Source organism: Salvia miltiorrhiza, unplaced genomic scaffold, assembly GCF_028751815.1.
Source record: "Salvia miltiorrhiza cultivar Shanhuang (shh) unplaced genomic scaffold, IMPLAD_Smil_shh fragScaff_scaffold_173, whole genome shotgun sequence".
Classification (NCBI taxonomy): Eukaryota; Viridiplantae; Streptophyta; class Magnoliopsida; order Lamiales; family Lamiaceae; genus Salvia; species Salvia miltiorrhiza.
This window is the reverse complement of record NW_026651437.1, coordinates 507,507-518,435: the sequence shown is the minus strand read 5'-3', so window position 1 is coordinate 518,435 and position 10,929 is coordinate 507,507. Positions and strand designations below refer to the sequence as shown.

General features: G+C 34.0%; 1 protein-coding gene across 1 annotated transcript; it reads right to left on the bottom strand.

Annotated features, from left to right (window-relative positions):
- Positions 1–2,377: 2,377 nt before the first annotated feature.
- On the bottom strand, positions 2,378–5,182 carry LOC131002657 (uncharacterized). Its single transcript, XM_057929128.1, has 3 exons — positions 4,734–5,182; positions 2,772–3,001; positions 2,378–2,662 (listed from the first exon to the last, which is right to left on the bottom strand). The coding sequence occupies exons 1-3, from the start codon at positions 5,086–5,088 to the stop codon at positions 2,384–2,386; spliced, it is 864 nt and encodes a 287-aa protein (XP_057785111.1). The 5' UTR covers positions 5,089–5,182; the 3' UTR covers positions 2,378–2,383.
- Positions 5,183–10,929: the final 5,747 nt, after the last annotated feature.

Sequence of the window (10,929 nt, the reverse complement as noted above, 5' to 3'; positions counted from 1 at the left end):
TAATAAAAACTTTTTCTGAGTAGGGTGAAATATTTTTTCGGGCAGCTCATTTTTTCTTTAATGTTGGATAATATTATCCAACATTTTCTCATCTTTTCAGTTTTGATAAAGGGGTTATTGTCGGAAAATACATGTAGTTTGCCAATTTTCTAGTTTATATAACATGACCTTATAATTTGACTAAAAAATACACTAATTTTCAATTTAATCGCAATTATACAATGACATTATAGTCTGACCAGAAAATACATGAAGTTTCAATTTAATCTCAATTATAACATGACTTTATTTAAATCACTGTTCATCATAGATGTATTAATATTGATTGTAATTTCATATTACATTGTTATGTATAAAATATTGTTAATTGATTGATTTATTTTTATACAAATTAAGTTAGATGATTAATTATTTTATATATATATATATATATATATATCTATATTTGTACATTTTCGACACACAAATGCATATATATAAATTTGATTTTAATATTATCTTAATATATTACATATATAATAAGTATTTACCTATTTAAATTATGAAATTAGAAAAAATATTAGGACTGATAAATTAGAAATATATAATTGCGTGTAAAATATTAAAATCAAATATATATTGAGTTAGGGTTGAACCTCTCCCTATATATATGTGTGCGCGCGCGCGCGCAAAAGCGCGTGTGTATGTGTGTGTATCTTTTATGTATTTTTAAATCATCAAGATGGAGTATATATAATATCTTGGTGTGTGTGTGTGTGTATATATATATATATATATTATGAAATAATATATACTCCCTCCGTCCCAATAAATGTGGCCATTTTTTTTTGGGCACGGAGATTAAGAAATTGAATGTTATGTGTTAATTAGACGTGGTCTACCAAAATTAAGGAATTAATTAAGGGAAATGAAAGTACAAAGGCGCCGGATACTTCTTCTTCTCACCTTCTTCTCCGGCCATAGTGATGTTGCCGGCGACATCGGAACGGCGGCAGCGAAGGAGCCGCCGCCTGAATTAGAACGGCAACAACGACGACCTCCACAAATCACACACCCAAATCGCAAACAAAAATCAGATGCCCAATATCAAACACCCAAATTGGAAATGAAAATCTTGAAAAAATGAACTAGATTTGCACCTGCAAATTGCAAATCGCAAACGAAATTCTGTTGTTGGTCGTTCTTCGGTCACCCCTCTAGGCGAGGGAGCCGCCACCGGAGCCCTAGGCGAGGGAGGGAGGAGGCCGCCGTCGTCGATGGGGGGAGAGAGATAGGGTGGAATTTTGGAAGGTCTGGGGGTTGGGGGGTCGGCTTCGGGAGCTCGAATGGAGGCGCCGCCGGTAGCGGTGGTGGGAGGTGGTGGACGAGGAGAAACAGAGCATGGTGAAGAGAGAGAGAGAGAGGTGGCGAGAGGGAGAGAGTAGAGGCCGGCGACGAAGGTCAGGCGGCGGGACGGCGGGGGTCAAGCAGCGGGGCGGCGATGGTCAAGGGTTGGGTGGCGGGGGTCAGGGGTGGGTGGGCTGAGTGTGAGTTGTGTGTGTTTTGTGGTGTGTGTGAGTGTATTTGATTAGGGCTTAGATTTAGTTACACATTTTAATTAGATTAATTAGTTAGATTTAATTAAAGTAAATATATCTATTTTAAGAAAGTGACCACTTTTAATGGGACAAACCAAAATAGAAAGGTGGCCACATTTCTTGGGACGGAGGGAGTATAAAATAATTAATCATCTAACTTAATTTTTATAAAAATAAATCAATCAATTAACAGTATTTAATACATAACAATTTAATATGAAATAATAAATATTAATACATCTATGATGAACAATAATCTAAATAAGGTCATGTTATAATTGAGATTAAATTGAAACTTTGGGTATTTTCTGGTCAGACTATAAGGTCATGTTATAATTGCGATTAAATTGAAAATTGATGTATTTTCTGGTCAAATTATAAGGTCATGTTATAAACCAGAAAATTGACAAACTATATACATGTATTTTCCGGCAATAACCTCTTTAATAAACATATAATAAAATAAGAAGAAAAATATATATTTTCTTATTCATCCTTTCCTAATAAAATTTTCACAATTAAAGTAAACGCATCCTAAACAGAAATAAAACAAACCGTCATGACCAATAAAACAAGATTACCAAGACTGAACAGAATCTGGATGTCCTAAACAAATCTTATAAAAAATGGAATGTAGGAAATCATTTCATCACACATAAAAGCCATGAATTATTTTAAGAAGACATCCAGGTACATCCTAATCCACGGTGCATCTATTTGAATTAAATTGAAATTCTAATTAAGAATGAATGAAACATAATTAAATTTATTTAAACTAGATGCAGTGTGGGATGTACACATGAGAATTAAAGGGAAGAATAAATGGGAATGCCCGGGAGAGTGACACCTGAATCAAGAACGAAGATATTGCCTGTAACAAAGGCGGAAGAATCATGAATCAAGTAACGAAGCAGAGATGTAAGTGCTGGATTCGTCGTTCCAACTGCTCTCAGCGGAACTAGTTTTTTCACAGCATTTTTAAACCCTTGTTTTCCAAAGAGAGCTTCTGTTATCTCCGACTTGAAAACTCCAGGACCAATTACATTCACCCGTATATTGTAAGCTCCCAATTCTAGTGCCATCACCTGTCCCAATAACATAATAATTAATCCAACTAAATATTTAATTACAACAATAATAAAAAAGGGTTAATTAGCTGTATAGTAATTTTTTTCAATAATTAAAATAGAATACCTTAGTCATGTAGTTAAGGCCAGCTTTTGACGAAGTATAGGCAATACCGCCGACCGGTTCCGCTCGACCTACGCCGGACGCAGATGAGATGTTGATGATCGAGCCACCGCGGCCGGTGGAGCGCAGCCGTGCGCCCACGTATTTGGAGACGAGCCAAGACCCGATCAAGTTTGTTTTCACCGCATTGTTGTATTCCTCCTCCGAGATCTCCAATGACGGTTTCACTTGCCCTAGTTCATATATGGTTACATATGTCCAATAACTTTTTTAGGTACATAGAAATATAGAATTGATTTACACTATCAAGGAGAGGCATATTATCATCCTTACAACGAACGAGAAATGTTATCATTAAGTTACGAGGCTTTTGGTTTAATAATTTTTAATTTAATTACTCTTAGTTGATTAAGAAGTACAAATTTGTTTCCAAATCACAATGTGAAATCGTCTAATTGAACGAGAAAGAGGACGTGATATAATAGAAAGGATTTGAGTTGTGGTGAATTGCTACACATTAACTATAGAATAATTATGTATATATATAATTTTCGTTGTTCTTGTTACTCAAGTGCGCGCCTAGGGGTTTTTGATAATGCTTCGATAAAAATAGAGAAGGGGATAAGTAGTTTCTTTTTTTAAAAAAGTAAAGTGAAAAATAACAGAGGATATTATGTAAAAGAATTTTGATTTTGGATCATATATCCGACCTTTTGGTATCCAATTCATGTCACATTATCAAAAGGTTTTAATGTTTTTTCTATAATTTCTATTTCTTGTATTTTAGTTTAGTTTTATACTTCTTCCGTCCATGGAAAGTGGGAGAAATTTTTTAAGCACAAATTTTAATAAAATGATTGGTGATTTTTAAGTAACGGAGAAAGGGTCTCACCATTGAACAAAATCAGTGTTTGAGATTGAATTAGATGTGTTTTTTAAAATAAAAATAAAAATAATAATAGGTATTTATAAGAATAATTAAAGATTAAAAAAAAAAGCAGAAGATGTGGCTCGTGTACTAAAAAGAAAAGTGCCCTAATTTTTGTGGATGCCAAAAATAGTAAAATTGTTCCACTTTTATATGGACAAATGGAGTAGTTTATTGAGGGGACATTATATCAACATAGGATTCTTAATTATTATTTTACATTTAATTATTAGAATTGATTGTTGACAAAATTTCAGGTTCACCATGAGCACACCCTTTAAAGTTTATTTAATAATAACTAATTAATTATTACTCCCTCCGTCCCACGAATCTTGAGTCATTTCTTTTCGGCACAGAATTTAAGGAATTGGAGATTAGTGTTTTAAGTGTGTAGGTAATAAAATAGAAAAGTGGTTATATTAGCTTTGTACTTTAATCTTTTTTTTATTTTATTTTTTGAAATGATTTTAAATTAACTGAATATATAAATTTAAATTACATTTTTCATTTTTTTTCAAGAAGCTTCCTTGTAATAGACAGATTTTAATTAATTAGTACAATTAGAAGATTTAATTAACTTAACTTAAATTATGCATGCGTTATTTTTTTGCCTAATTTTTTTACTATAAATAGAAATTACTCAAAATTCGTGGGACGACCGAAAAAGAAAATTGACTCAAGATTCGTGGGACGACCGAAAAATGAAATAGACTCAAGATTATGGGACGGATGAAGTACTATTTATTTGACTTTCATTGTACAATCACAGCCTCACACGCATAGGAAAACATCTCTTGATTGTTTCATCCATCGGGTGGATAGTTTTCTTAACGATCTTTAGATTTCAATAATAAATTCATAGTTTTTATATTTAAAAAGTTGATTTTATAACAGAACACGAGATGGATCATGCAAAAATTTGCGGACATAGAATTCGGAGAATTTCATGCAACAAACATATATATTGCACTATATATAACTTAGCATAATTATGTAAATAATTAATTGATCGCTTAACCAAAGTAAGAAATCCGAACCTCTTACACCAGCATTGTTGATCAATACATCGACATGTCCAAATGCGCTCCAAGCTTTATCGACGGCGGCCTCGATAGTCGGGCCGTCCGCGGTGATGTCGAGCGCCACGGCTTTAGCTCGATGCGAGCCGCCATCAGCCACTCCACCACCAACTTGACCATCCATTTTGTTGATTTGATCGCAAAGGGACTTGAGCCTGTCGGTCCGACGTGCAGCAGCGACGACCAGGCAGCCAGCGGCGGCGAGATCGAGGCAGAATTCGAGGCCAAGGCCGGAGGATGCACCGGTGACTAAGACGATTTTGGCGGGGAGGTGAGACCATGGCTCTAATTGGGATGGGAATTTCGTTACCATTACGTATTACTAGTTCAATTCGATGAAGTCTTGTTGGTTGGCTTTGAAATTTATAGGCTATTACAAATAACAAAGGCGTTCTTGGCACATTTTTATGTACTAAATGTAGAGTATATGTTGTACGCATAATTAATATTATTTAATTTAATAAAATAAAAATATAGATATCATATTAATTATATTAAATTTTTTAATTAACAATTTGATTTATTTGATTCTACAATTATAGTAACTCCTTTCTAAAATAATATTCAATAAATTAATAAACTCGATAAACTATTATGTCCCAATTTGAATCAATTCAGAAAATCATTAATTTAGTGAACCACCTTATTATATATATATATATATATATATATATATATATATTATGTTAATATTATAAATTAATAATTATTAAAATATTACAATTATGAATATTATGGTATCTTGTCAAAATTAATTGAATTGAGATTTTATAAAAAAGAAATAAAAAACAAAATTAAAAACTCTTGAAAGCACAAGAGCGGCAGACTAAGGCCCGACTCTCAGAAAGGAGCTTGTCTACCAAAAGAGATCATCAAAGAAGTCTAGCAAAGCGCTAAACCATGGTAACTTGTCAAAATATGAACTTATTATTGAATTAATCATCTTCAACATATCATCATTAGGATCTCCAGTAATATTGATTTCAATGAATTGATAAATACATGCATGTATTTAATTTAAATATTATCTCTCGTTTGTCCTTACACATTGTAAATTATAATAAATTAAAAGGTTATTAATTTATCTGAAAAAATTTAGTGCCCCAAATTACCACAAGTAACACTGTGTAATTCGTAAGAGTAATGTTGATAGGAATGTTAACAACAAAATGTTAATAACATTGAAACCAACATGCAGCGGAAATTAAAGAACACACAAGAATACTTTTTCACGGATTATAAATAACCCGTGAGTGCCTCATGGCTAAATTCACTATGATCATCAACAATACAAAGTACAAATTCAGATATCTCTGGTAATCTATCTTTACAGATTGGCTGCCTAAGATAAATCTACCTATCTAGAATCTGCACTAAAGTGTTGAATCAACACAGAAAACCAAAACAGTCGAATAACAAATGTTACTCGAACAAAGCAGTCTGCTACGCTCCAATGTCCTCGATCTTCAACCCTTACCCTTGACCTCCCGTCAATACAGAGTAAGCCTTTACAGATTGACTGCCTAAGACTCCTCCGTCAAAGCAAGGTTTGAAGAACTGGTGTCATGTTTGCAGCAAGACAAAAGTGACGAGTTGGTTGTGAACGAATGTTAGGTCGGTGAAAACGCACTCCCAAAACGTAAGGATGAATGAGGCTTCTTGCTGCTTTTATAGACCTTCATGTCGTGGTTAGTTTCCTCCACTTTCCACTTCCAGAAGCTTCCTATAACCGCCGCAATCCACCTCCGAAAACTGCCAGTCGACCAGTCTGGAATGTTGGTTGAGAGATCATGGGTCCTGAAAAATAGGAACTAACAGCCCACCACTTTGGACCATGATAAACCATCTTTCCACTTATTAAAAACGTGGTCAACAAGCATAAAACCTTTATTCCACAACCAAAGAATAAGAAAACGTGAAAGGAATGTAAAGATTAAATATATACAATTACCAATGGAGAGTCAAAGTATGGAGTCAAGGCAAACTCCGGAATGTTGGTTGAAACCCAGAAATGTTGACACCATGAATGTTATCAACATTCCACCCAACATTGAAAATACGAAGGTTATCAACATTGGTCCCAACATTGTCGGAGTCAACATTGACTCTAACAATATCGATAAATTAATAAATAATTAAGTTTTCTATAAAAAAATTTAGGTCCCAAAAGTTATTAATTTATAATTTTCAAACACACACATTATAATGTATGATAATAGTTATATACAATTTAGTGAATATGTGATATTTACTCTAGTTATTTATATAATAGTGAGTTATTGTTATTTTCATTTATCTAGATATGTAAATAGATTTATAGGATATTTATTTTTTTTCAAGATTTTAAAAAGACTTCTAGATATCTAATAAATTAATATATTCTTTCCTAAAAAATAAAAATAAAAATTAATATATTCTTCTTAATATATAATTACACAATTACTCTTAAAAATAAATATGTAATAGAATTAGAATAGTTAATTTATATTTTGTGTCCAATATACTTTTTAAGTCGGTATAGACTGGCTGAGGGTTTTTTTTTTTTGGGCACATGTATTTGATTAGTTTGACAAATAGATAACATCATCAGTCATTGATATGTGCATCACATGTTTTTGAGATTGGTGGCTTAATTTCCTCTAGCTAGCACATCTCTATTTGATTAGTTTGACGAAAATATCTCAACCATGATATATATGTGCATCACATGTTCAGCATACTATTAATGTTGATTTCTACGTGTGGTATAGATATTAATGGTTTATGTGCATCACATGTTCAGCCTATTATTGCTGATTTCTATGTATATAGTTATTAAGATTAAATTTCAATATTTTATATATTGAGATTTTAGTACAATTCTAAATTAGATTAAGTTTCCGTGTTATGCCGAGGAGGAATGTTATATGCTATACACCTTATGTGAACACCTTACGTGAGCACCACTCACGTTTAGTTATCGTTAGAATAATTTTTTTTGTGTTAGATATTTATTTTTATTCTAATACTCCGCTTTGGAGTACTTCATAAATCGTTATTAGGATCATTAATTTTATAAATAACATAAAAACCAAAGTCTAATTTGTTCTTTTTATTAATTATTTGAAGTTAAAGAGAATATGAACAAATCGGACTTTGATTTTTTGTTATTTATAAAATTAATGATCATAACAATAATTTATGAAGTATTAGAATAAAAGTAAATGTCTAAAACAAAAAAGATAATGCTAACAAGGGCTAAACGTGAGTGGTGCTCACGTAAGGTGCTCACATAAGGTATGTAGCATAACATTCCTCAAGTTTCCGTGTTATGCCGAGATACAATAGGAAGAGAAAAAGCATAAAAATAAAAAGTGAGTGGGAATACAAATAGATTTTATAATATATAATGAATATCACAATATATATAATTAATATAAAAAATCGAAAATTTATTCTGTTAATGTTTAATACTCCCTCCGTCCACCAAAAGTAATATTTTTGGTGGATAATGATTTTAATAAAATAGGTGGTGATTTTTATAGAGAAATGGTCCCACCATTATATGAAATGAGTGATTGAGATAGAATTAAGGGTATTTTTTATTGTAAACAAATGGTATTTGTAAGGATAAAATATAAGGTAAAAATGTGGGTCATATTCTAGAAAGGATAATGTCATACTCCCTCCGTCCCACTAGACTTGGCACACTTGCCCTTTTTGTTTGTCCCACTAGAATTGACACTTTCCTAAAATAGTATGTGGTCCCTACTTTCTTTACTCACATAAAATAAGTGGACCCTACCTACTTTACACTCTTAACCCTTTATTCTTAATCTCCGTGCCCAACTCAAAAGTGCCAAGTCTAGTGAACGGAGGGAGTATTTTTTTATGGAACCAAAACTGAAAGGTAACTTATTTTTCGTGAACGGAGGGAGTATAAAACCGAAGATAGTTTTTTAAGTAATTTAGTGATGGAAGATATAAATCATATAATTTTTAATATATAGTTAATAAATTAATACGTTATAGTATTTTTAATGAATTAATGAATATTAGGCTAACCCAAGGCCAACCCAAAATCTGTTCAATTCAGCTGGCGGCTTCCTTTTCCTTCTTGGATTAGGGAGAATATTGATGGCTCCATCCGAAATGGTATCATGCATGCAGGTGGAGTTTTTCGTAACTAGTTCAATGAGGTTCTCGGTTGCTTTCACTTCTCAGCTGGGAGAGGAGTTGCTTTCAAAGCAGAGCCGTTGGCTTTGATTATTGCTCATGAACGGGCCATTGCTCATAATTGGATTCGACTTTGGATTGAGTCGAATTCCACTTTTGTTGTGAATCTTTTCGTTCATCGTCTGTACACGATGCCCTTGACGTTTCAAAGGCTGATGGAAGAATGTGTTAGCTCATGTTAGCAATTATGAGATTCGGTGCTCTCATATTTATAGGGAAGGGTTTAGAGTCGCCGACTACATGGCGTCTCATGTTGAGGCGGAAGGTTTCTGGACTCATTCGCTGCTGGAGATTGCTCAGCTCGTTAATGAGGATATTACCATTCCTTCTTTTGTGCGCATTGTCCCGTGATGCCGGTGTTTAAGAAATGTGGGTTTGAGGTTGGCTGGAGGTTAGGGGATCATTTTTGTGGGGCCTCTTGGTCTTCTGCTTGTTGATGTTTGGGGGTTGTGTCTGGGGTGTCTCTCGAACTTTTTTTCTATAGCCTTTTGGTGCGCTAGAGGCTAGGGTTTTCTGCCTTAATTGGTCGGCGTTGAGATCTTTCCTTGATGTTCGTCTTTGCTTTGGTGGCTTGTTTTATTTTCTTTCGGTCTGGGAGAGTCACGGGTGGCCTTGGGGCGATGGTCAGGCCGGAGCTTTGTTGGCCCTCGCTCTTTCCCTAGATCGCGTTTGTTCTTTTCACTGTTTTAGACAGGTACTCTTTTTTCTTCTCAGGATTTTCCCTTTGAGTTTTTCCTGGGAAGGCTTTAATGAGGTCTGGCCCTCAGATTACATCTGTGTGTATTCGATGAGTTCTTTTTTGGTTGTTGTTTTTTCCTTTTTCTCTAATAAATTTGATTTTGTGTTTGTTTGTATGTATTTTCTTTTCTTATGCTTTGCTCTGTACCAAAACTGATTTCTCATTAGTTACTTTGAAATGAAAATACTACTCCTTTTGACCTCAACCTGAAGACAATGTCTTTTTGTCCAGGCTCTGATTACTTATTTCAGTTTTGTCTTCGTACTGTTCTTTAACGGTTTTGTTTTTCATCTGAGTGCACAATTTTAGGATAATTTGTTAAGGGGGAATAGTATTCACCCTGTTTAGTATCTTGCCTTTTGCTTTCAGCCGCTTCTTATCTTAGAACTGATTGTACGGTGTTGGCATCATCAAAAAGGGAGAAATTATTGGGAACTTAATGAAATACCCTAACCCTAGTTTTGATGATACCAAAATCAGTAGATTTTCTTTGTAATAGATTAGAACTTTCTGAACTCAACTGTTGGATTTCACTTTCTAGTTTGTCTAGTGTTCTGAAGACTGAAGACTGAAGACTGGAGGACTGAAGACTGAAGAACTCAACTAAAGTTACAATGAAAGACCAAGTCAAATATTGACATTTTGACTGAATGAGTTTCTCAACTGAAGAATCAGTTATGACTGATTCATCAAATGCTGGCTACGTGGACTTAGCGGACTGATATTAAAGTAAAGTATCAGTTGACATTCTTCCTCGAACTGAAACTCCAGAGTTAAAAGGAAGCCACACACTTTCAAGTACAGTTACATTAAATGCAGAGATATTGAGGATCGTCCTTTCTCTGCAGAGCATTATTTTTTGGTGATTACTTTTCAGAGGAGCCTTACCTCCTGTACCTGAGACGCCGTTTCTCACCAAACAAGGAGCCTCGAAGATTGAAGCCTCAGCCAAATTCGAATTACTCTCACAACGGATGAATTCTTGAAGACCATCTCCGCCAACAGATCTATTCAAGACCTTTCCTATAAATAGAGCTCGAGGATCACTTCAACCTTCACCGATTCAAAAGCACATGCTGAAACGCTGCCAAAATCGCAACTCAGCCATTCAAAGCCTTCGAAGATTTGAATCGAAGAAGAGAATACCCAAAGCCCAAAATCAGACTACTGATTTCATACATTCTCTTAGATCCTTAGGCA

Bases quoted from the DNA above. Each gene is read 5' to 3' on its own strand.
- LOC131002657 (XM_057929128.1), bottom strand. From the start codon at position 5,088: ATGGTAACGAAATTCCCATCCCAATTAGAGCCATGGTCTCACCTCCCC. The intron at 3,002-4,733 runs GTTCGGATTTCT...TATATGAACTAG, and splicing joins CAACAATGCTGGTGTAAGAG to GGCAAGTGAAACCGTCATTG. The intron at 2,663-2,771 runs GTATTCTATTTT...TTATTGGGACAG, and splicing joins GCCTTAACTACATGACTAAG to GTGATGGCACTAGAATTGGG.